The 22,817-nt window shown below is 40.1% G+C and overlaps 1 protein-coding gene across 1 annotated transcript in view; it reads left to right on the forward strand.

Annotated features, from left to right (window-relative positions):
* Positions 1-22,817, forward strand: part of Nol10 (nucleolar protein 10) — a 92,419-nt gene that overhangs the window by 30,262 nt on the left and 39,340 nt on the right. Inside the window, exon 13 of the mRNA XM_047523315.1 lies at positions 3,880-3,932. Within this exon, the coding sequence (XP_047379271.1) occupies positions 3,880-3,932 (53 nt within the window). The remainder of the gene's footprint in view (positions 1-3,879; positions 3,933-22,817) is intronic.

Consider the following 22,817-nt stretch of genomic DNA (forward strand, 5'->3'; position numbering starts at 1 on the left):
AATTCTTGTCCCTAGGGCTTGACTAGAGATGGGGAGCCTCACACCTGGGTTGTGGTAACTCTGGGAGGACTTGAGGTGGGAACAGGTGGTGAAGGTCCAGAAGTGACATGCTAAGTGACTTGGAGTCTGTCTGTTGTCAGAGCACCTGTTCTGGTAAAGGGTGGATTGGTTTGGAACTAAAATGCCAGGACATGGTGTTTGGAGTTGAGATAGGGAGGACAGGTGAGCCAACAAGTGGAGAAAGGTCGTGGGTTCTAACATTTGAGTGTTAGGAGGTATTGGGACAATGGGAGTGCCCATGAGTCTCACACCTGGTAGCCCATCAAAGTCACTTGGAGAGCTTTTCAACTGCAGAGCCCTTGCATCTTCTAGTTGTACTGACTCAGAGTGTCCATGGATAGGGCCCAGAAATGTTTCTTAACATACTTCCCAGGTGTCATGCACCAAGCCCTGCACCAGCCACAGACCACCTGAGAGCTGTGTCTGGTGCACCGTAGCAACTATCCAGAGGTGAGCAGGTATGCAGAGAGAAAGGTTTGAGACATATAAGTAGAGATTATCTTGGAAGAAGCAGGAGTGAGTGAGATCACCAAAGATGAACGTTTGGAGTGAGACAGGAGGATTGTTAAGAGGGAGGAGGAGCCAGCCGAGAAACTTCACAGGAGTGGACAAGTGACCCTGAAAGAACTAAAGTTTTTGAAGTGCAGAAGAAGACTTAGGTATGAGAGTTTCAGTGAGCATCGATCAGCAAGTATAGGTATCACAGAGGTTGGGACAGGAAGGGAAGAACTGAGAATTATTGAATGCTGTGATATTATCAACCTGGGTACTGAATGCTCTAACATAAATTTATTATTTTTATAACCCTGCATGAGCCACAATTTTTCTTTCTTTTTTTTTCTTTTTTTTTTTTGTACTGGGGATTGAACCCAAGGGCACTTTATCACTAAACTACATCCCCAGTCCATTTTAGTTTTTTAATTTTGAGACAGGATCTCACTAAGTTTAGGGCCTTGCTAAGTTGCTGAGGCTGGCCTCAAACTTGTGATCCTCCTGTTTCAGCCTCCCAAGTTTTGGGATTATAGGCGTGTGCCACTGCACCTGGCTTTTTCTTTTTTGTCTGTTTTGTTACCTCTTAGGTCAAAGCTATTGGATAATGGCTGGTTACCTGGCTGTTGTGTGGCAGGGCCTTGGTTAGACTCTTTCTGAAATGGGCTCATTCTAGTTACACATAGAGAGAGAGAGAAGCAGAGGGGAACCTTGTCATTTGCATTTCACATGTGAGAGTTTGGAAGCTCTTGTAACAGTGGTATGTAGTTGCATCCTGGAGAATTCAGGAATATGTTGCAAGTGAAAATGCTGCAGCTCCAGTTGGGTTATTGAAATGATGGGGGCTGTGGGTCAGGGAGGTAGCTTGGTGGTAAAGCACTTGCCTGGCCGGTGCAAGGCCCTAGATTCAGTTCCCACGCCGCAAAATAAGAGGATCTGGGCTCAGTGTGAAGGTGAATGAAACAGGTCAGTTGTGGTCAGCACAGGGGCGAGGAGTGGGATTGGCTGGCGAGGGAATGACAGTGTGAAGGGTGGCAGAGAGGGGTGAGAGAACCTCACTCCAGAGTAGACCCCTCTCGTTTTCCCTTCTCATGACATTGACCTTTCTAAGCTCAGGCCATTGGTCTTGTAGGGTGTCCCTCTCCTGGATATGTATGACTGATTCTCATGGTATTGTTTAGCTAGTTCCTCCAGCTCTGTTTATCTAAACAGCAGTGAGGTCTAAAGGCTTAAGTTTAGGTTAAATATTTTGGATGAGAATAATGCAGGCTGAGGTCAGTCTTTAGTCAGCTGACCACCCCAAAATTGGCACGGATGAGGCTGGTTTGCTTGTTAAGGGGATCTCTCGATTACAAAGTATGGTTTTCTTAAAAGAAAGATTTTTAGGAGTGACATTTTGGACAGAGGAACAATCGTATTGTCAGGTAACTTGTAAGAGTCATCAGACATCCACCAGCTGCCCAATCATCACTGGACTGTGTGAGACAGCAGACAAGGGCAGGCGAGTCCCTCGCCTCTTAGTGGCTTGGGCCTGAGTGCAGTTGATTCATGGGCTTTGCTTTTTCTTGCTTTGCCACACCTTTTCCCCTCCGCTCCTCTCCGTATGTTTTATGCTTAATCACTGTGAGCTTAATCATATTTTTAAAAAGCTAAAACCTCCTTCTTTCTTTTTCTGCTCACTTACTCATTTTGGAGTAATTAAAGCCTAATCATGATGATTGTTTTGAAATGTTTTTCTAATAGCAAGACTGCTCAGAATATTGAGAAATGATTCTGCCTTTCTAGTTCCTTTTACGGCCAGGCTCTTGTTGCTCATTCAACCCTCTGTGCGGCTCTCGTGTTAAGCAGCTACTCTGTGCAGGTCAGGGCACTTACAGAGGCAGTGTGACTCTGTGACATTGATGTGCATCAGATTCACGACACTTAGTGTATCTGAGTTTCATCTCAACCTGTGGAAGCAGGATCATTGGTTTGAGAAACCATTGGCAAAGATAAAAGATGGACTTTGGGCTCAAGAAAGAGGGCCTGGGGCTATTTCAGGTTTAATGTTATGCCAATATCCCAGCCTCAGCTTTCTTACTTTCCTTACAGGGCTGTCCGAGACCGCTTGTAGTGTTAAACATAAAGTAGCTTTTTATTCTACACCATCATCCTCCGAATACATGGAAACCACCATTGGGGGCATCTCTAAAATATCCTCTGTGTCTTGCAGAGTAAACTCACGTTCCACACTTCAGTCAGAAGTTAACTCGGGGGAGGCACATCCCTGCTGTCCTCTGTGGTGCAGTTATGTTATCACAGCCTGAGCTGTTCAAAGCCAGTGCTTCCCCAGTGTATCTGGTGAAGGACTAGATGATGTTTCTTTTTTTTAGAGAGTTGTGTGTTTGCTAAGAGGCTGTTTGCAGAAGTGCTCAGTATATTATCCAGGACAAGCCAAATGCTTGCTGAGTTCAGTTTTAGAGTGTAGCAATCGGGAACCGAGGCTAGGAGGAGGCTTAGTAGGTGCGTCTCACCACATTGGGCAGCTGCTTCAGAAAACTTGGGGGAGCAATATGTTGCAAAAGTGGAAGAGAAAAGATAACAAAACTGAGACATCTGAATACTCTGGTACCAAATAGTCTAGTGCTGGAGAATAATGACTCTTTAGGTTGTCATTGCTATTAGGGTTATGGGGAATCCTTTACGAAAACTGGCCTGCCTTCATTTATGCTTGCTTACAGTGCTGATCCCACAGAGACTAAATTAACCACTGTCTTGGTCCATTCTGTCACATCTCTCTTGGGAGGGAAATGGTCACAGTATCATGAGGGCTGTGATTCCACGTGGTTCTTTTCTGGTGCAGCACCACATGGCATGCTCCTTAGTCATTTTATTTCAGCCAGGTGTGAAGTTTAATGTAAAAACTAGGAATTGACTATGACAATTGTGGGAAAAGTTGTGGGAAACACTTTACCTGGATTCTTCCATTCCTAAATAACAGAAAGAAGTTCTTAATTCCTCATTATTACTCTAACAAAATAGTACACTGAAACTACATTTAATTCATCTGTTTGAAACTGAAGACTTTGCCAGACTTGGTGTGGATCTGAGCACCTCATGGTGAGAACTGGTCATTAATTTAGCTTGGATAGCCTGGTGTTTCACAAATGGGGAAATTGGCCCTTCTGAAGATTGAGGTCCTTTATCTAGGAGAGGCAGGAACTGAAACCCAGGACCTGTCTCCAAGGGTGCCACTACACAACGTGCACCTCAGGCATTTTAAAATGTAAAATGTATAGAGAAGGGTACTTTGCCCCACGTGTTTACTTTTCCCCTTGTGTTTATTTTTAGGAATGCTTTTCACTGCCAATGAAACTCCCAAGATGGGCATCTATTACATTCCGGTAAGAAATACAAGTCAAAGTTATAATATTAATAAGGCAAGTGAAGGTGGTTCAGTTTTGAACAGGTGTGTAGAGGGACTGGGCTTTGTGTGGCTGTATAAGTGATGCAGAACAGACTCACTTCATGGATTCAGTTTGCTTCCTGGAACCAGTGAAGTGTTGTCCAGACACTTATGGGAGATTGTTTTATATCATGTTAAAGTAGACATTTGGAATAAGGATTTATCCTTCAGAATTATTCTTGTTTTCAGGCATTTCAGAATCTTAAACTTTCAGCTGTTGATCGAAAGACCTAAATCTAAAAGTCTGAACTTGTTCAGTCATTTCAGTGTAGTCTGTTTCTAAAAGAAACAGGTTCCACCCAAGGTTAACATGGCGTGTGGTGATGTGTAGTTTATAATTGACCCTCTTCTTTCCTCTTTAAAGCATTCTTCTTTTATGCCAGAACCTTCCCCACCTTAACCTCTTAGTTTATAGTGAGAAAGAAACATGAGAGATCTCATCTCCTAAGCAAAAGGATGCAGAGTATAAAGTTGATATTAGATTACTTTCCTGAGATTTGGAGGGAAGAGAAATGGGAGAACTGCGGATCAGGACTTGGGAGGTGAGCTCTCCGTGACCTCGGTCAGGCTCCAGTGATGGAATTACTCTGTATTTATGATGGTTCTTTTGGAGTAGCTGAACTATGTGAAGTATTCTGCCTGACACTGAGTTGCTGTGGCTTCAGGAAGCTGATGTTGAAAGTACTTTGTGATATTTCTTTTGATTGGTGGTGAAATGAAGGCCTCTCATATTGGAACCTTTGGGTTTCCTCAGTTTTCCTGTGTTCCCTTCCCTGGGCTCACTGGCTTCCATATTCCCATCAGTTGACCTGTCTTTCCTGGTGTTCGTGTTGAGCACGTGTTTCTGGTGGCATCAGCCGCATGCCAGGCACAGTGCTGTGCTGGCAGTGTGACAGTGCCCAAGAGAGGCCTGGAGAGACTTGAGGTGGGCTGTGGGCCGGTTGGAGGGGCAGGTGGAGTGGAGTGCAGAACAGGCGAGGATCTTGGCAGGAGGGTGAGTGGTGAGTGCTGAGCTCAGGGAGAAGAGCCAGGTGGGAAGGGTCTCATGGCCAGTGCAGGAACAAGGTCCTGGGGTTCTGGCAGTGTTGTAACAGGGAGCAATAGGATCAGAGCTGTGTTTTGGAAAGGTTACTTTGGCTGCCACGAGGAGAATGGATTAGACGGGATCTGATCCACCAGCAGCAAGAGTAGGCCAGGGTGGTCTACAGGAGGATGGGAGTGTCTGCCTGACTGTGCCAGACCTCCCTTTTAGTAGATGTGACTTTGGGTGCTAGGATAATTTGGGAAAAGAAGTCCAACCTGGCGGGCAATCATTTCAGAGGGTTTGTAATCCTTGAACTGCCCAGTGGCGTATCTCAGAGGTGTTCAGTGATTAAGACTTGCGTGAACCACAAGAAACACCTCCTCTAAGCCCAGCGTTATGTTGTCCTCCCCATTTCTACCCCTTCGGGGAGCAGTTGAGAGGCAAAACAGATCAGCTTGACATAAGTCAGCTGTCTGCATCCTCCTCCAAGGCGGGCTTACCATGTTCTCATCTTCAGCAACTGCCTGTTGGTGCCTTGGGTCTTAGATCTCTTCCCTGTGTTAGAAATGGGCTAGCAGGAAGGTGAAGGCAAGGCTGTCCGCCTCCCAGAGGGGCCATGCAGGCCCAGAGCCTCACTATGTGGTGTGGAGATGGGGGTTTGGAGACTGGCAATAAATCCTCTGTGCTGGCTCATGGGAAGCTGGTGACGGTGGGGTGGAAATGGAAGGGCTGTTGAGGTTGTAAGATAGACTTGGTGATCATTTGGATATGGGGCATAAGGAAGAGGAAAGAATCAGGGGTGACACCCTGGTTTCTGCTTGGGCAAATGTGTGATGCTGATGTCATCCCCAGGCCAGGAAGAGGTGGGGGAATATTAGAAATTATTTTTATTTGCTATTTTTGCATTTTATAAAATGACCTTTTGTAGAATAGACACAACTTTTGGTTTGCAAATAATATAAACATTTTCCTGTTTATTCTCAGTGCTTTAAAAGTATAAAGAAATAAAAATCACCCTCATACTGTTAAAGCTACTATTAATATTTGGATATTATACTACTATTAATATTTGGATGTATTGTCTTTCTGTTTATATTTATAATGTTATACATGTGAAATTGTATTTAATATACAAATTTATATCCAGGTTCCTTAAGTTAACCTTAGAGATATAGTACCAAGGCATTAATATTGCCAAAAATCTGACAATGTAACAATATTATATTAGAACTTTAGGAGACTAATTTTCTGGATCTATTTCTTTGGTTTTTTTTTTTTTTTTTTTTTTTTTTTTTTTTTACCAAGTAATAAAAACTTGAAGCAGCAGGAGCAAGAAGAGCTGATAACAGCCATTTGGTGAGAAACTGCTCTCTAGATAACTGCCTGGAACCCCTTGAGTTCTTCAGCCTTGTGACTGAGGTTTAACAGGAAGCTGTGCACAGGTCCAGAGCCCTCGCCTGCCTTAAGCCGCGTGCTACCGGCAGCTTGCACTGCAGCGCTCCCTCCCGATGAGGCCTCTGTCCCGCAGCCCCTGTACCACTGGTGTTTTATAGCGACTCTTATCTTTACTTGAACCTGCTCCTTATAGTACTCCTTCAAAGTGCAGAGAGCCTAGGGGTCTGAAAGGCCGTCGTTTTTCATAAGATTCTATCACACACTTCCAGAGCTGGTATTTGGCTTGAAGTTTCATTTGAGGCCTGTGGAATCAGCGAAGTGATTTATAAGACATGATTTGTGCCAAGTGTAGGCAATCTGGACTGATTTGTATTAACATCTTATAAATCAGTCATGAAATACTCCCACCCCACTTTGGGGCTGTGTAAAAATGAAGATAGCTCAGCATTCTTTCAGCTTGTTCAGTTTTGCCTTTCTGATACCATCTTTCTTGAATACTTGAAGTCTGTAGATACAGGCAGTTCCTGATTTATACTACCTGCTGCCACATCACTACCTAAGTAACTAACTAGTCCTTGGTGACCAAATGGGTTTTCTTTTTTTTTTTTTTTTTTTAATTTATTTTTATTGTAAACAAATGGGATACATGTTGTTTCTGTTTGTACATGGAGTAACAGCATACCATTTGCACAATCATACATTTACATAGGGTAATGATGTTTGATTCATTCTGTTATTTTTTCCTTCCCCCCACCCCTCCCACCCCTCTTTTCCCTCTATACAGTCCCTCCTTCCTCCACTCTTGCCCCATTCCCACCCCCCATTATGGGTCATCATCCGCTTATCAGTGAGATCATTCATCCTTTGGCTTTTTGAGATTGGTTTAGCTCACTTAGCATGATATTCTCCAATTTCATCCATTTGCCAGCAAATGCCATAATTTTATTATTTTTTTTTTTTTTGAATTGGATAATTTATTTTTGAGAATCTTCTTTCTATATACACACTCATTCATGCTTGCAAGAATAGTAGAACAGCAATGTCTTCTAGGTAGAGCAGATTATTGGAATCAGAGTATATCTGATGAAAGCCACCTTAGCATCTCTGCTCAGTCTCAAACAAAAAGATGTGGTTTATACCCAGTGATATCTTTACCAACTCTGTCCTTTTTTGAGAGTCTATATTTTCTACCCCATCAACATGATCTCATCAATATTAGCCTTTCACTTACCTGAAATGAGACAGACATCATTACCCTATGTGAATGTATGATTGCATAAATGGTGTCAATCTACAGTGTGTAGAACCAAAGAAATTAAAAGTTGTATTCCATTTGTGTAAGTGAATCAAAATTCAGTCTGTAAAAGTAAAAATTTTTAAAAATGAAAAGAATTAAAAAATAGTATTTCATATTATGTTGGAAGGAGAGAAACTTTATTTTCTGGAGAAAATATCATGTGAAAGAGAAGAGGTTAATGTATGAGTACAGCATACTCAACTTTCTTGTCAGTGAGATTTAAACCTTGACAAATATTAAACCATGCCTAGTATTAGACCAATGATAGCTAGTATGTAAAAAGTAGTAAACCCATGAATTTTTATTTAAACACCCTTTCAACTATCCTAGAGACAATGACTTGTCAAATATGAGTTAGCAATCTTTAAGTACAAAACATATAACTACAAGGTAGATCCTTCAAATAAAACAAAACATTTTAAATTTTAGAAAGGCATACTAACACATGATTTTGTTTGATGGCATATTAGTATGTTTAAATCTACACAGGATATAAAACCAGAACCAAAACACCATCAAATTTTTATAGAAAATTAATCAAAATTTTAAGATTTAGTAATATCACTCTAAAAATTTTGAAAGTGGACACTAACATGCTACATGAAGTAAACCAATCCCAAAACATAAAGGCCAAAAGTTCTCTATGATATGTGGATTCTAACACACAACAATGGTTGAGGGGAGATTAAAACTTCATTGGAATAGCCAAAGGGGGATAAAGAAAAGGAAGGGGGAATAGAAAATTCTGTAGAATAAATCAGGTATAAATTTTCTATGTTTATATATGAATATAAATCCAATAAAACTCCACATAATGTTCTAGCACAACACTCAGAACCTAATTAGAATGTTAAACTTCATGTATGTACTATATGTCAAAATGCACTCTGTTGTCCTGTATATCTAAAAAGAACAAAAAAGACCTGAAAAGAGTTAGAAAATGTGGAATCTTATAAACTGCTATGCTTGTGAATTGTTTTTGTACCAGGTATAGAGCTCAGGAGCACTTGACCACTGAGTCACATCCCCAGACCTATTTTTGCATTTTATTTAGAGACTGTCTCCCATTTGCTGAGATTGACTGAATTCATGATAGTCCTACCTCAGTCTCCCAAACCACTGGGATTACAAGCATGCAAAACTGCGCCTGGATATGCTTATGGATTTTTTTTTAAATTTATTTTTATTGTAAACAAATGGGATACATGTTGTTTCTGTTTGTACATGGAGTAACAGCATACCATTTGCATAATCATACATTTACATAGGGTAATGATGTTTGATTCATTCTGTTATTTTTCCTTCCCCCCATCCCTCCCACCCCTCTTTTCCCTCTACACAGTCCCTCCTTCCTCCATTCTTGCCCCCCTCTCACCCCCCGTTATGTGTCATCATCCGCTTATCAGTGAGATCATTCGTCTTTTGGATTTTTGAGATTGGCTTATCTCACTTAGCATGATATTCTCCAATTTCATCCATTTGCCTGCAAATGCCATAATTTTATTATTCTTTATAGCTGAGTAATATTCCATTTTTATATATATATATATATATATATACCACAGTTTCTTTATTCATTCATCAGTTGAAGGACATCTAGGTTGGTTCCACAGTCTGGCTATTGTGAATTGAGCAGCTGTGAACATTGATGTGGCTGTATCTCTGTAGTCTGCTGATTTTAAGTCCTTTGGGTATAGACTGAGGAGTGTGATAGCTGGGTCAAATGGTAGTTCCATTCCAAGTTTTCTAAGGAATCTCCACACTGCTTTCCAGAGTGGCTGCACTAATTTGCAGCCCCACCAGCAATGTATGAGTGTACCTTTTCCCCACATCCTCTCGAACACCTGTTGTTACTTGTATTCTTGATAATCGCCATTCTAATTGGGGTGAGATGGAATCTTAGTGTAGTTTTGATTTGCATTTCTCTCATTACTAAAGATGGTGAACATTTTTTCATATGTTTGTTGATTGCTTGTAGATCTTCTTCTGTGAAGCGTGTGTTCATATCCTTAGCCCACTTGTTGATTGGGTTATTTGTATTCTTTGTGTAGAGTTTTTTGAGTTCTTTATATATTCTGGAAATTAGTGCTCTGCCTGAAGTATGAGTGGCAAAAATATTCTCCCACTCTGTAGGCTCTCTCTTCGCATTGTTGATAGTTTCCTTTGCTGAGAGAAAGCTATTTAGTTTGAATCTATCCCAGTTATTGATTCTTGCTTTTATTTCTTGTGCTATGAGAGTTCTGTTAAGGAAGTCTGATCCTAAGCCAACAAGTTGAAGATTTGGACCTACTTTTTCTTCTATAAGATGCAGGGTCTCTGGTCTGATTTCAAGGTCCTTGAACCATTGTGAGTTGATTTTTGTGCAGGGTGAGAGATAGGGGTTTAGTTTCATTCTGTTGCATATGGATTTCCAGTTTTCCCAGCACCATTTGTTGAAGAGACTATCTTTTCTCCATTGCATATTTTTGGCACCTTTGTCTAGTATGAGAAAATTGTATTTATTTGGGTTTGTGTCCGTGTCCTCTATTCTGTACCATTGATCTACCTGTCTATTTTGGTGCCGATACCATGCCGTTTTTGTTACTATTGATTTGTAGTATAGTTGAAGTTCTGGTATTGTGATACCCCCTGTTTCATTCTTCCTGCTAAGGATTGCTTTAGCTTTTCTGGGTTTCTTATTCTTCCAGATGAATTTCATGATTGCTTGCTCTATTTCTGTAAGGTACATCATTGGGATTTTAATTGGAATTGCATTGAATCTGTATAGCACTTTTGGTAGTATGGCCATTTTGACAATTTTAATTCTGCCTATCCAAGAACATGGGAGATTTTTCCATTTTCTCAATTTCTTTCTTCAGTGTTTTGAAGTTTTCATTGTAGAGATCTTTTACCTCTTTGGTTAGATTGATTCCCAAGTATTTTATTTTTTTTTGAGGCTATTGCAAATGGGGTTGTTTTCCTCATTCCCCTTCAGCTGTTTCGTCGCTTGTGTATAAAAATGCTTTAGATTTATGCGTGTTGATTTTATAGCCTGCTATTTTGCTGAGTTCATTGATGAGGTCTAGAAATTTTCTGGAGGAGGTTTTTGGATCCTCTAAATATAGAATCATGTCATCAGCAAATAGTGACAGCTTAAGTTCCTCTTTTCCTATTCGTATCCCTTTAATTTCTTTAGTCTGCCTAATTGCTCTGGCTAGAGTTTCCAGGACAATGTTGAATAGAAGTGGTGAAAGAGGACATCCCTGTCTTGTTCCCGTTTTTAAAGGGAATGGTTTCAGTTTTTCTCCATTAAGAATGATGTTGTCCATGGGCTTAGCATAAATAGCCTTTACAATGTTCAGGTATGTTCCCACTATCCCTATTTTTTCTAGTGTTTTGAGCATGAAGGGGTGTTGTATTTTGTCAAACGCTTTTTCTGCATCATTGAAATAACCATATGATTCTTATCCTTAAGTCTATTGACATGATGGATTATGTTTATTGATTTACAGATGTTAAACCATTTTTGCATTCCAGGGATGAACCCCACTTGATCGTGGTGTACAATTTTCTTAATATGTTTTTGGATACAGTTTGCAAATATTTTGTTAAGGATCTTCGCATCTATATTCATCAAGGATATTGGTCTAAAATTTTCTTTCCTTGATGTGTCTTTTCCTGGTTTGGGTATGAGGGTGATATTAGCTTCATAGAATGAGTTTGGTAGGGTACCCTCCTTTTCTGTTTCCTGGAATACTTTGTGAAGTATTGGAATGAGTTCTTCTTTGAAGGTTTTGTAGAACTTGGCTGAGAATCCGCCTGGTCCTGGGCTTTTCTTGGATGGTAGGATTTTAATGGCTTCTTCTATTTCATTGCTTGATATTGATCTGTCTAAATTGTGTATGTCCTCCTGGTTCAGTTTGGGAGGAGCATATGTCTCTAGAAATTTGTCAGTGTCTTCGGTAGTTTTTATTTTGTTGGAATACTGATTTTTGAAGTAGCTTCTCATTATGTTCTGTTATCTCAGTGATGTCTGTCGTGATATTTCCTTTTTCCTCACAAATTTTAGTAATTTGAGTTTTCTCTCTCCTTCTCTTTGTTAGTGTGGCTAAGGGTTTGTCTATTTTGTTTACTTTCTCAAAGAACCAACTTTTTGTTTTGTCAATTCTTTGAATTGTTTCTTTTGTTTCAATTTCATTGATTTCAGCTCTGATTTTAATTATTTCCTGTATTCTACTATTTTCCAAATGGGTTTTCTTTAACCCTGTCCCATTTTCTGAATATCCTCCTTTTTCCGTCAGAGATGGAACTCTGGGGTTCTGTTTGCTTGTCTACTTCAGGGTCTGACTCATTTTCAGCTTCAAGACTAATGCCAGGAATATTTTTTCCAAGCTTGTTTTTCCTCTGAAACTTAATTTAATCTCTGCTTGGTTGGTCATAATGGACACCTTTGGCAGCTTGTAGACTCCAGAGGGAATCTAGTCCTCTGTGGCACCTACCTCAAACCCAGTGCTGTGGTTGATAACTGTTGCTGTAGAAATGTGTGCAAGTTCCAAGCCTCTGATGCAGTTAGCTCCTGCAACTCCTGGGTGCTGGGTCCTTGGGATCTGCTTGCTTGATAACGTGGATGTGTAAGAGGAAAATTATTATTAATTGTTTTGGAAGCTCTTTGATTTAGAACAAAAAGAATTGAGTTAGTTAAGGGTTTATGCTTTTGGTTTTGTTCTAAACATATAAATTTAAACTGCTATTAAGATTGTGTGCAGCATCACTGCACCCATCTCTTACAGTGGCATTTAGGTATTTAATTTAAAACTTTTTCTTAGGAAAAAATTCTATATGATATCTATTAAAATATTTTATTTATAATGAATCAACAAAACATACTAATTGATTATTTTAGCATTTACTATTTAATTTAAAACTTGGAAAGTAAGTACTTTTGGAACCAAAGTCCCTGCAGATGGGGCATAATTAGAAACAGGAAGGATGAACTAACCTACACTAGTGCTTCTGTTTCTAGTATGAAATGGTCCTTGAACTTCTCCAGCATAATTCATAAAACACCTCAAGTTCTGTCTTGCAAATAGAGGAGACTGGGTGTTGAGAAGGAAAAAACCTTGAGAATATTTGCCTAGCTTAATTTTTAACTACACAGAGGTTCGCGGTAGAGTGCTCGCCTTGCACGCATGAGGCCCTGGGTTGAATTGCCAGAACTTCAGAATGCACGCACACATATGCCACAACACACCCCTTCTAGAGACACGCAGAGTCAAAGGCAATGCACAGATTTTGTGGAATGTAGTAAAAGGGTGTGTCTGGGGAGTATCTTTGTCTCTCTCCTGCAGTGGTTTATTGCACTCTCCCTGGAAGGTTTGTGGCAGAGCAGGGGTTTTCTGAGACCATCAGGCTCCTTTGCTTCTGTCTCTGTAGGTCCTTAGTTACTCAGGACAGACATCTGTGTGCAGTACCTGTGGGGACCACAGGGCAGTAAGTGCTGCACAGGTTGGAGGTGGTCAGAGAAGCAGTAACTTAGAGCATTTGGAAGCTGTTTGTACACAGGTGGCATGGGAAATTTTGTAGGAAATATATGGATAATTGTAGTCTGGCACATTTTTTATTGTTGCTTAACAAGAACAAAACTAGGTGTTGGAGGTGTTTTTTTTTTTTTAAATCAGTATATTTTCTCTATGTACTTTTGTGCCAAAACCAAGTTTGGGTGCAAATGATTTTAACTGCCCTGTGTGTAGTGAATTGAATTTGTTTGGTTATAAACTCAGTCACTATTCAGATGTCTCTTATTTGTGGATAGTTTTGGGCCATATCTATGGGTCCTTCATAGATGACGTCTTTTTCAAGTCCAGCATTTAAAATATTATGTTCTGGTGTGCTTTCCTTAAGGCTTAAGAACATAGCCTCACTCTTTAACTCATTTTTTTTTTTTAGTCATCAATGGACCTTTATTTTATTTATTTATATGTGGTGCTGAGAATTGAAACCAGTGCCTCACACATGCTAGGCAGGTGCTCTTTCACTAAGCTACAACCCCATCCCAACTCTTTAACTCTTAAAGCAGGTGTTACATTTTACCAGCCATCCAAATTAAATGTTGGTTTAGTTCGATATTACATTTGACAGTATCTTGAAATGAAGTGTCTAAAAATCCTAGGTGGATAACTTCTTTGCTTTTTTTGCCTATTAATATTTTTATTTTGACTTTTCCTGTATTGTAAAGTAAATGGGGGAGGCCAGTGTTTCAGCAAGGATGGAATGTGCTGGTGAGTTAGTCTACTCGATGCCCTGTGAGTTCACAGCATGGGAGGGGCTTACAGACATAGAGCTAGGTGCTAAGGAGGAGGGTGCTGGGGCTCAGTGGCCAAGGAAAATACCTAGGGCAATTGAGGGTCAAGTACTTAATACTAGTCTTTTTTTTAGGTAGATATTTTTCATTTTACCTCTTATATAGCTGTTGTATGTAGGTGTCCTCCCCACCCCCTTTTAAAGTTTAGGGCCAGAGACTTGATCTTATATCTAATGATTACAGCACACACTTGGTAAGAAAATGAGAAGTGATGATATTTGTCCTAATCTGTGGGAATTTGGAGAACAGCAGAGTGAGTGTTGGCCAACAGTGCGGTTTTGCTTTTCCAAGGCAGTCAGTTGATCAGTTAAATAGCCAGTCAATCTCCGCACTGATGTATATCTCACGTGCATATTGCCCTACTTTATGTTTATGGCTGACCAGGCCTCTGTGCAACTCTGTGCCAAACTTCCAGAACACCCTGTTCTCCTGGTTTTCCTCCCGTCCAGTAGGTCTTCTCAGTCTGATGGCTTCTCCTGTTGGTGTGGTCCAGGCCTGGGCCCAGCTTGCTTTCCTTCAGCGCTATGTTAGTGAACCCTGGGACTTAGTGCCTTTCTTTTCTTTGCTGTCTTTCCTTAGAGGGCTCATTTATCCCTGGGCTTTATGTACAGCTGTGTGTTGATGACTCCAAAGGTCTCTCTAGCCCTTCTGTCACCTCTGAGCTGGAGTGTGTATCCATCAGTCCTTTGGGCTTCTCCACTTGGATTTCTGCTCACACATCATGTTCATGTGTTCACAGCAAAACTCTGAGTCCCCCTTCTAGACGGCAGGTGCTGAGGCCCCATTCCAGCACGTGTCAGCTGCTGCTGCCACTCGCCTGGATTACCCTCATGGCCTCTTAACCCAGGTTTCTTCTTTAGTTTTGTCCCTCTAATAGTCTGTTTTCCATGTAACAGCCAGATTGACTTAAAATATAAAAATTTAAACAAAAGAAACAAATCAAAATATATTACTCTACTGCTTAAAACCTAGTCCCTGATCATTTTGATCAGAGTAACATCCTAACTCCTCATAACTTCATATATTCCATATGGTAGGCAAATAGGAAAAGACAAAAACAGACAAAAAACACAGATTCTCTCTTTTCTTTCACCACACAGAAAGAGTAGATCTCTGTAAACTATCCATTATAGAGATCACCAAATTGTCAGACCAGAAAGCCAAATCTCAGCTATATTGGCCAAATCCCAGCCAAATCAGCCATTTATTAACCAAAACTGAAAATGAAATTATTTGACAAGAAAATTAAAATTAGAGTCAGCCCAGGTCCACTGCCCCCTTGGATTCATCTCTGTGAGTCGAGGAAACAGGCTGCTTTGACCTAAGTGAGGTCTTTTCAGGTGGACAGTTTTACCTGGCTCTGTGAGGCATCATGGTGAGACCTCCAAACTGTTGAAGAATAACTTTCAAAAAAATGTGAAGAAATGACTCTTGTGTAGATACAAAATTAACATGTTAGAACTTTAACCCATTAATTAAAGGAGGGAACCAGGTATATATTTAATGAGATCAAAAGAGAAGTCTAGAAAGACCCAAATTTGCATAGAATAAAGTTGTATTGAATTAGGAATGTGCAAAACGATATTTTCCAAAGTCATGAAGGACTGACCACAGACATCGTTCATTTTCTTGTCTTTTGTAAATTATTTTGCATCATCTCTGGTTCCTTACAGTCTCCAGAACTGTGAAATAGATCCCATTGAATCAGAATCTGATAACGTTGAAGAGTATGCTCTAGACCAGGTTTTGGGCAAACTAAACATCAGCTGCCTGCTTATAAAAATAAAGTTTTATTGGAACACAGTAAGCTCAGTCATTTGTATATTGTCTGTGACAGCATTCTGACTAATGGCACAGTTGTGTAACTGTGGCAGAGCCCAGGAACCTTAAAATATCTTACCTATGTTTATCCATCTGTGTCTTTATGTGTGTCTTTCCCCATCATATATAAATCATGGACCCAGGAACGTCATTATGTCCCTTTCCCTGTTTTCACTTTTCCTAAAGTGTACCTGTCACTCTATATACTTCTTATGTGTTGAAAAATTAATAAATAGACATGAGTAGCTTATTTACTGACATTTGGAGAGTCTTACATAAGAGTTGTACATTTTGACAATAGGTGGTTTATAATGCTTTTTAACTGTCTTTATTACTAATTTGGAATTTTGCATTTGTTTTTTTCTGCTGTCATTATTGAAATACAAAAGTGGAGAATATGGCTTATAAGTGCTAGAACATTCTTTATACAGCGTGATCAGCATCAATTCCTTTGCTTTGACCTTGCACTCTAATCAGACAAATAAAAGGATCTTGGTGTGATGCAATAGTTGTGTTTAGGAGTGCCGACAGATTTCTATAAGTAATGTCTTGTCCAGAAGATTTAATAGTGATTCTCTTGGCATACGTTTAACCAGACTCTTTCCTAGAAAAATGTGAAAGGAGAATGTGGAAGCAAGGGCTTTTGTTGTAGCTTTTTTGGAATTTATACAAAAGTTGGCTCTACTTGCAGGGCACAATAGGCTTACCTGTTTAAAGACTGGGAACAATACCTGTTGCTTTTCTTCTTGCGCTTCCTATGGGAGTGGTGGAAGTGCAGTGTGTGTTCCTCCTTAAGACTTGGATCTAAGACTGTGGCTCATGCCTATAATCCCAGCATCTCAGGAGGCTGAGGCAGGATGATCCCAAATTCAAGGCTGCCTCAGAAACTTAGTGAGACCCTGTCTTAAAAAATAAAAAGAATTGGGAATGTGATTCAGAGGTAAAGTGTCCCTGGGTTTCCCAATACACACCAAAAAAATAGATTTAGGTTCAAATCTGACCACTGACCACAATGGGTTCTGTGGACCCAAGCCCACTCCAAGCCAACCTTGGAGGCTCATGCACGTTTGCTCATATTATATTGTGGAGAGCACCCAGATGAGAGGTCTCATTGGCCCACTAGTATGTTAAAATGGCTCTGAGTTTATAGGTGTCAAAGTAAAATCCTAAAAATGGTTGGTGATGTTTACCTAGAATGCTCATTCAAACCAAGAGATGTTAAGACATGGTAACAGAAGTAATTTTGTTAGAAATTGCAATTTTATAGTACTACTAAAAACATATTTTCTTGAAGTTGTTCCAGATGCGGAGAAACTGTCCCTGGGGAGTTGACCAGTATACAGGGATGTCCCAGATAGAATGTAAACTAGACACATAGTTGCTGAAATGTTTTCCACACAGAAGTAGTTTGCAGTGTCCTCTAAAGGAAGGAGAAACTTTTGAAGCATGGAACATTAGAGTTGGAAAGAATCTTTGAGGTTGCCTAAGCCAGCCCCTTAATTTTATAGCTGAGGATTCAAGTTATTTATTCAGGGTCAGATGACAAGATGGTGGCAGAACTGTATCTAGGAGGCATTCCCTCATCCCACATCACATGGCAAAACTTAGATTTTGTAATTAGTTGGACCAGAGTTTGAATACCACCTTTGCCACTTAGAAATTTTGTGACATTAAATGAGTTCTTTATCCTCTCTGAGCCCTCGTTTCTTGGACAGGGAGAGATGGGAGGGAGCGGAGCATACACTTACACTTTCTAGCAGTTTGAATGATGTGGCCATCTGTGCCCCTCAAATAACCTTGGGAGGGGAGCCTTTCTCAACTGAGAGCATTCAGCCTCAATTCCCTAAAGCGTCCGCCATGTGCAGCGCAGACGTCTCCTGCTCCTCCTGCGTGGTGGTGCTAGTTACGTGTCGTGTCGGGAGCACTGAAAAGCAGTTCTTTCATTCTTTTTTGTGTCTGTGCTGAGGTGAGGAGTGCTATTTGAAAAGACTGTTGTTTCCCAGTACCTCTCATAGTGATGCCACCCCGAATGTGTTCCTGGTCATTTACCACCTGGGATCTTTTGGTGTGACCTGGTCACAGGATACAAGTCATCCACTGTATCTGTCACTCCAACCCCAGGGGAAACTATTCCAAAGGGATTCTCAAGTTTATTTTAATTATACTGCATTTGGGCCTGTGTGCTTGATTTTATCTCTGTATAAGAGGTTAAATCAATGAAATTGAACTTCAGAAACATTATACAGTAGGTAGAGGAGACGGGGAAAGATTTATAACATAAGTTAGCAGGTTCAGAACTGGTGAGATGGGCCTTAGCAGCAAAATACTAATTAAAAAAAAAAAAAAAAAAAAAAAAAAAAAAAAGACGTAGGGGTTTTGGTCTTAAGCCCAAGGTATAACTATTAAGTAGATTGTTGGCAGTCATCCCTCCTGTGAATGGGGTGGAAAAGGACAAAGTGGTACCCAGGCTGCCCTGGGCCTTCAGTGTGCTGAATGTTCTTACGTTCATTGAGAAATATTCCTGGTTGTTGTGAGTTGGAGAAAGCCCAGAAGAGAGTTCAGGAGTTGTGTTATCACAGGATGTGGGGAAAAAATAAAATCCTGAAAGAAAGGCACCATAGTGAGGTGGAGCAAATGCTGGGGCATTGGACCAAAGTAGTTTTTTATTACTGAGTCTCTACAAAGAGCTGCTGGACCAGGGCTGCCAGGGAGACACTCCCCTTTCAGAGCTGCACGATTCACTTTATATTGAGTTCAAAGATGCATGTTTTTTAGATGACTTGATTCATAATAATGCAAGGGGGACATATGCTTAATTTTATGTTCCAAGAAAGGCACATTAAAGATAAAGCCAAACCTGTAGGAAAGATCTGGAAGGACAAGACATCTTATGGAAGGTAAAAGATCTAATTTTATGGAGAAAAAATGTGGGGCGCTTACAAGCAAACCCAGCAGGTTAGATTCCAAACTGTACATTTTAATTCACTTTTCCTGATTAACAGAAAGGGAAATATATTTCTTTTTAGTGTTTTTCCTTACTAACACAAGGTTACAGTAAATCTGTCATAATGGAATTTTATGTATGAAATTGCTATATAAGGCAGTGGTAGTCTGTGATTTTCATTTACATATTCATAATTATGGAATGAGAAGTAAGGCACAAATGCCAGGTGGCTGATACACATACTCTTGCAATGCAGACAAGTTGTTTGCGACTTTACAGAGGGGAAATGGCGCTTCCTATTTTAATCTAAACACTCTGAGCCAGTAACTGTATCTATGGCATTTTTTTCAACAAAGGAAATCCTTCCCATTTCCCATCACAATTACTGGAGCACAAGAATAGTAAATATACAGAGAGCATTAATGTGTGAAAATGAGGAAGTAATCTTCTGAGCATCCTGTCACATATTCCAAAGTTTATTTCAGTTCCAAGTGGGCAAAAATTCATGTAATTTCCATATGGAAATATTTGATGTACATATGGCACATTGTATTATGTTACTTTAATATATCAAATGATAATTGTTTTTGCTTTATTAAATGGGTAAATGTCTAGCTGCCCATTATCATGAAAATAAATGACGACCTGTTCAGACACTGTTTGAATCCATTAATAGCAGAGGCCTGGCTCCTGGCCTCTGGCTCTTCCTCTGCCTCTGTGTTCCCCAAGCTGATAGTGTTAACATTCTTGTTTTGGACAAGATAGAGTGGGAAATAAACCCTGGAATCCATTGTCCTATTGGTGTGGCCACTCAGGTGGCAAAGATAGAATGTACAGCTCCCATAATGATTGGTTTTTGCAAATGAGAATCACATGGTACTCTCTCTGATTAATATGCCCATTACCTATTTTTTATTTTGTTTTGTTTTATTGCCCTAAAAATAGAAAGCAGATAGCTGATGGTGGCACACTTCTGTAATTCCAGCTACTTGGGAGACTGAGGCAGAAGAATCACATTTGAAGCCCCGCTTTGCCAGCTTAGGCTGTGTCTCAGGATGAAAGTCTTAATAATAATAATAACAATAAAGGACTGGGAATATAGATCAGCAGCATCTATATTCCCAATACCCAGTACCACAAAAAAAAAAAAAAAAAAATGTGGGGATTAGGGCGTGAGGCAGATTACACAGATAGGCAAGACATTTGGTCTCCTTTCTTTCTAAAATCCAGTTTGTAGAGAAAATATAAAAACTGAGGACTTGCGCTGCATTTGCTTTGATTTAGTGTTCTCAAATTCCAAGAAAGGGGCTGGGGAGATAGCTCAGTCGGTAGAGTGCTTGCCTTGCAAGCACAAGGCCCTGAGTTCGATCCCCAGCACTCCCCCCCCGCCAAAAAAAAAAAAATTCCAAGAAAGTTTGTCTTCTGAGACCACTGCTGGGATGTAAATCCCTCCTGGTGCCCAGACTGCTAAAAGAGCTCAGTAAGTTCATACTGGTTTAAAGGAGTGAATATTATTAACACTTTATTTTTATAAATTTCTTATGAAAAAGTTTTAAATATACATAAAAGTGGGAGGAAATATGTTGAACCCTTTCTCTGCTCATCCTGTTGCCTCTCTGTTCAGCTTTCCTACATGCCTGTTTTGGGATTGAAAGTGGATTTGACTTATATTACTATCACTTCTAGGAGGAAGTTGTTGAAATTGATAAAGTCGGAATAAATGCTTGATCTTTACATGGGTACAGATCTTCAGATACGTTTATGTATTTAACTTCTTGAGAAACAGGACAGTATTCTTGGGTGTACAAAAATTATATATGAATGTTTACAGTATGGCATATTGAAAGGGAGTTTAGATCTGCCTACCAGTGCTTCTTGCATGTCTGCAAATGATAACATCATCAGTTCATTAGTCAGCCGTCAAACCTCTGCTCACAGCGGAATTGGGTGGATTGTGGAGTTCTCGTGCCCCACCCCGCACCCCATCAACATTCTGCAACAGAGTGCTATGGCTTAATGAACCTAGGTTGGGACAGTCAGTATCACTTCAAGTCCACAGCCTATACATTCTGTGATTTTGACACTGTGTAGATAGGTATCCGCCGTTACAGTGTCATTCAGTGTCTCTGCCCTAAAAATCTCCCTGCTCTCTCAGCCCTGCACACCCCAGTGATCCCTGACCTTTTGCTGTCTCCCTGGTTGTGTTTTTTCCAGAGTGTCGTAGAGTTGAAATCATAGTAGGTAGTCTTCTCAGATGGGCTTCTTTTACTCTGTATCATGCAGAAGCCTCCTCCCTGAATTTTGGTTAACTTAATGGCTCACTTTGTATTACCTAACCTGTTGTATGGATGCTCCACCGTTTGTGCACCATTCACCTGTCGAAGGCCCTCTTGCTTGCTTCCAGTTTGGGCAGTTAGGCATAAAACTGCTTTAAACATTCATGTGCAGTTTTTTGTGTTCACATAAGTTTTCACCTCAGTGGGGTAAATGGTCAAGGAGCCTGGTTGCTGGATCATATGGTAGCAGTACGTTTCTTATGAGCTCCCCAACTGGCTTCCAAAATGTCTGTACCATTTTGTATTCCTTGTGGCAGCAAATGTGAGTTACTATTGCTCCATTTCCTTGCTGGCCTTCAACATCCTCATTTTTTTGCATTTTGGCCATTCTGCTAAGTGTATAGTGGTATTTCATTGTTTTAATCTGCAAGTGTCATTTATTTTTATATTAGTCACTCAAAAAAATACTGTGTGTTTTTTCTCTATGGGCTTGATGATAGCAAATGTTAATGGGTTAACAACTCTGGTCTTTGGAGGGACTGGGTCATTCATCGCACAAACAATTTGGTGGTCATCTTTTATACGCCTGCATTAAGGCCTGGAGTATCAAAGACATTTTAAGATTTGCATCTTGCTGCCTGGGAGCTTATAATCTAGTAAAGGAGCAGACGGTACAGGTGGTATGGGACTTGAATATACACGATCTTATGAGAGCACATAAGAAAGTCACCTTCCCTTAAGTAGCGGGGGCTGGAAGAGATAGTAAGGTTTGAATTGAATTTTGAAGGACATTTTGGAATTGGCCAATAAAGAAGGGAAGAAATGTGGTAGAATTGGAGAGACCATTCTCTATACTGGGAATTAAAATAAGACAGACCAACCTTAATCAGTTCAGTCTGTTTGCAGGGAACTTGGGTCTTCAGTGAGTGGTGAGGGGCAAGAGATAGGACTGGAGAAGTATCAGGGCCTGAATCTCCACCTTTTGTGCCATGTTGAAATTTTTACTTTTGATTTTAAGTAGAGTAGCATACTTTTGGTGAAAGGTTTTATTCAAGGGTGTGTATTCATTAGATTATTCACCTGTAGGCTGGAAGATGACTTTGGAAGCAGGGATAGGAGGACACATCAGAATTGATTAGGGCAAATAGAGAGAAAACAGACATTAAGGACCTTGTTAGAGTTTGGTGATTCACTGGGAATAGTGAATGAAAGGGAGGGGAACTTAATGAATATAGTGGTACCGTTCGCAGAGATAAGGTAAAGTAGATGCTAAATTTGGTTTGGAAATGTTGAATTGTCTTGAAGTTCTCTCTCCTATTGAGAGAATTAACCTGCTTTCTGGGAGGGAATTTTCCTCATTTTTCTGATTCATCTACATGGAAAGAATGAAAGGTTATGGATTAGGTTCTTGACTTCTCTGGAGGAAAAAAATCATCTTTATTTTCTGTACTCTGAAGGTCTCATCTCAGTTAATAACGTTAAGTACCGATACCATTGTTCACTGATGGCCTCAGTCCCAAATCTTGGGCTGTGTCTCTGCTTCTTTAACAGGAATATTTGAAAGGATAAATGTTTCAGACTGACAGCGCAGGCAGTTGTCAACTACTAGTTATCTCTATCTGTACCTGTATCTGAATCCTTTTAGGATGTTATTAGTTGTGCTTTAGAAGAAAATGCTCTAAAAAAAAAAAAAAAATTACAAAACCATATTCTAGGAAGGAAGAGT

The sequence above is a fragment of the Sciurus carolinensis genome, chromosome 13, assembly GCF_902686445.1.
Source record: "Sciurus carolinensis chromosome 13, mSciCar1.2, whole genome shotgun sequence".
Taxonomy (NCBI): Eukaryota; Metazoa; Chordata; class Mammalia; order Rodentia; family Sciuridae; genus Sciurus; species Sciurus carolinensis.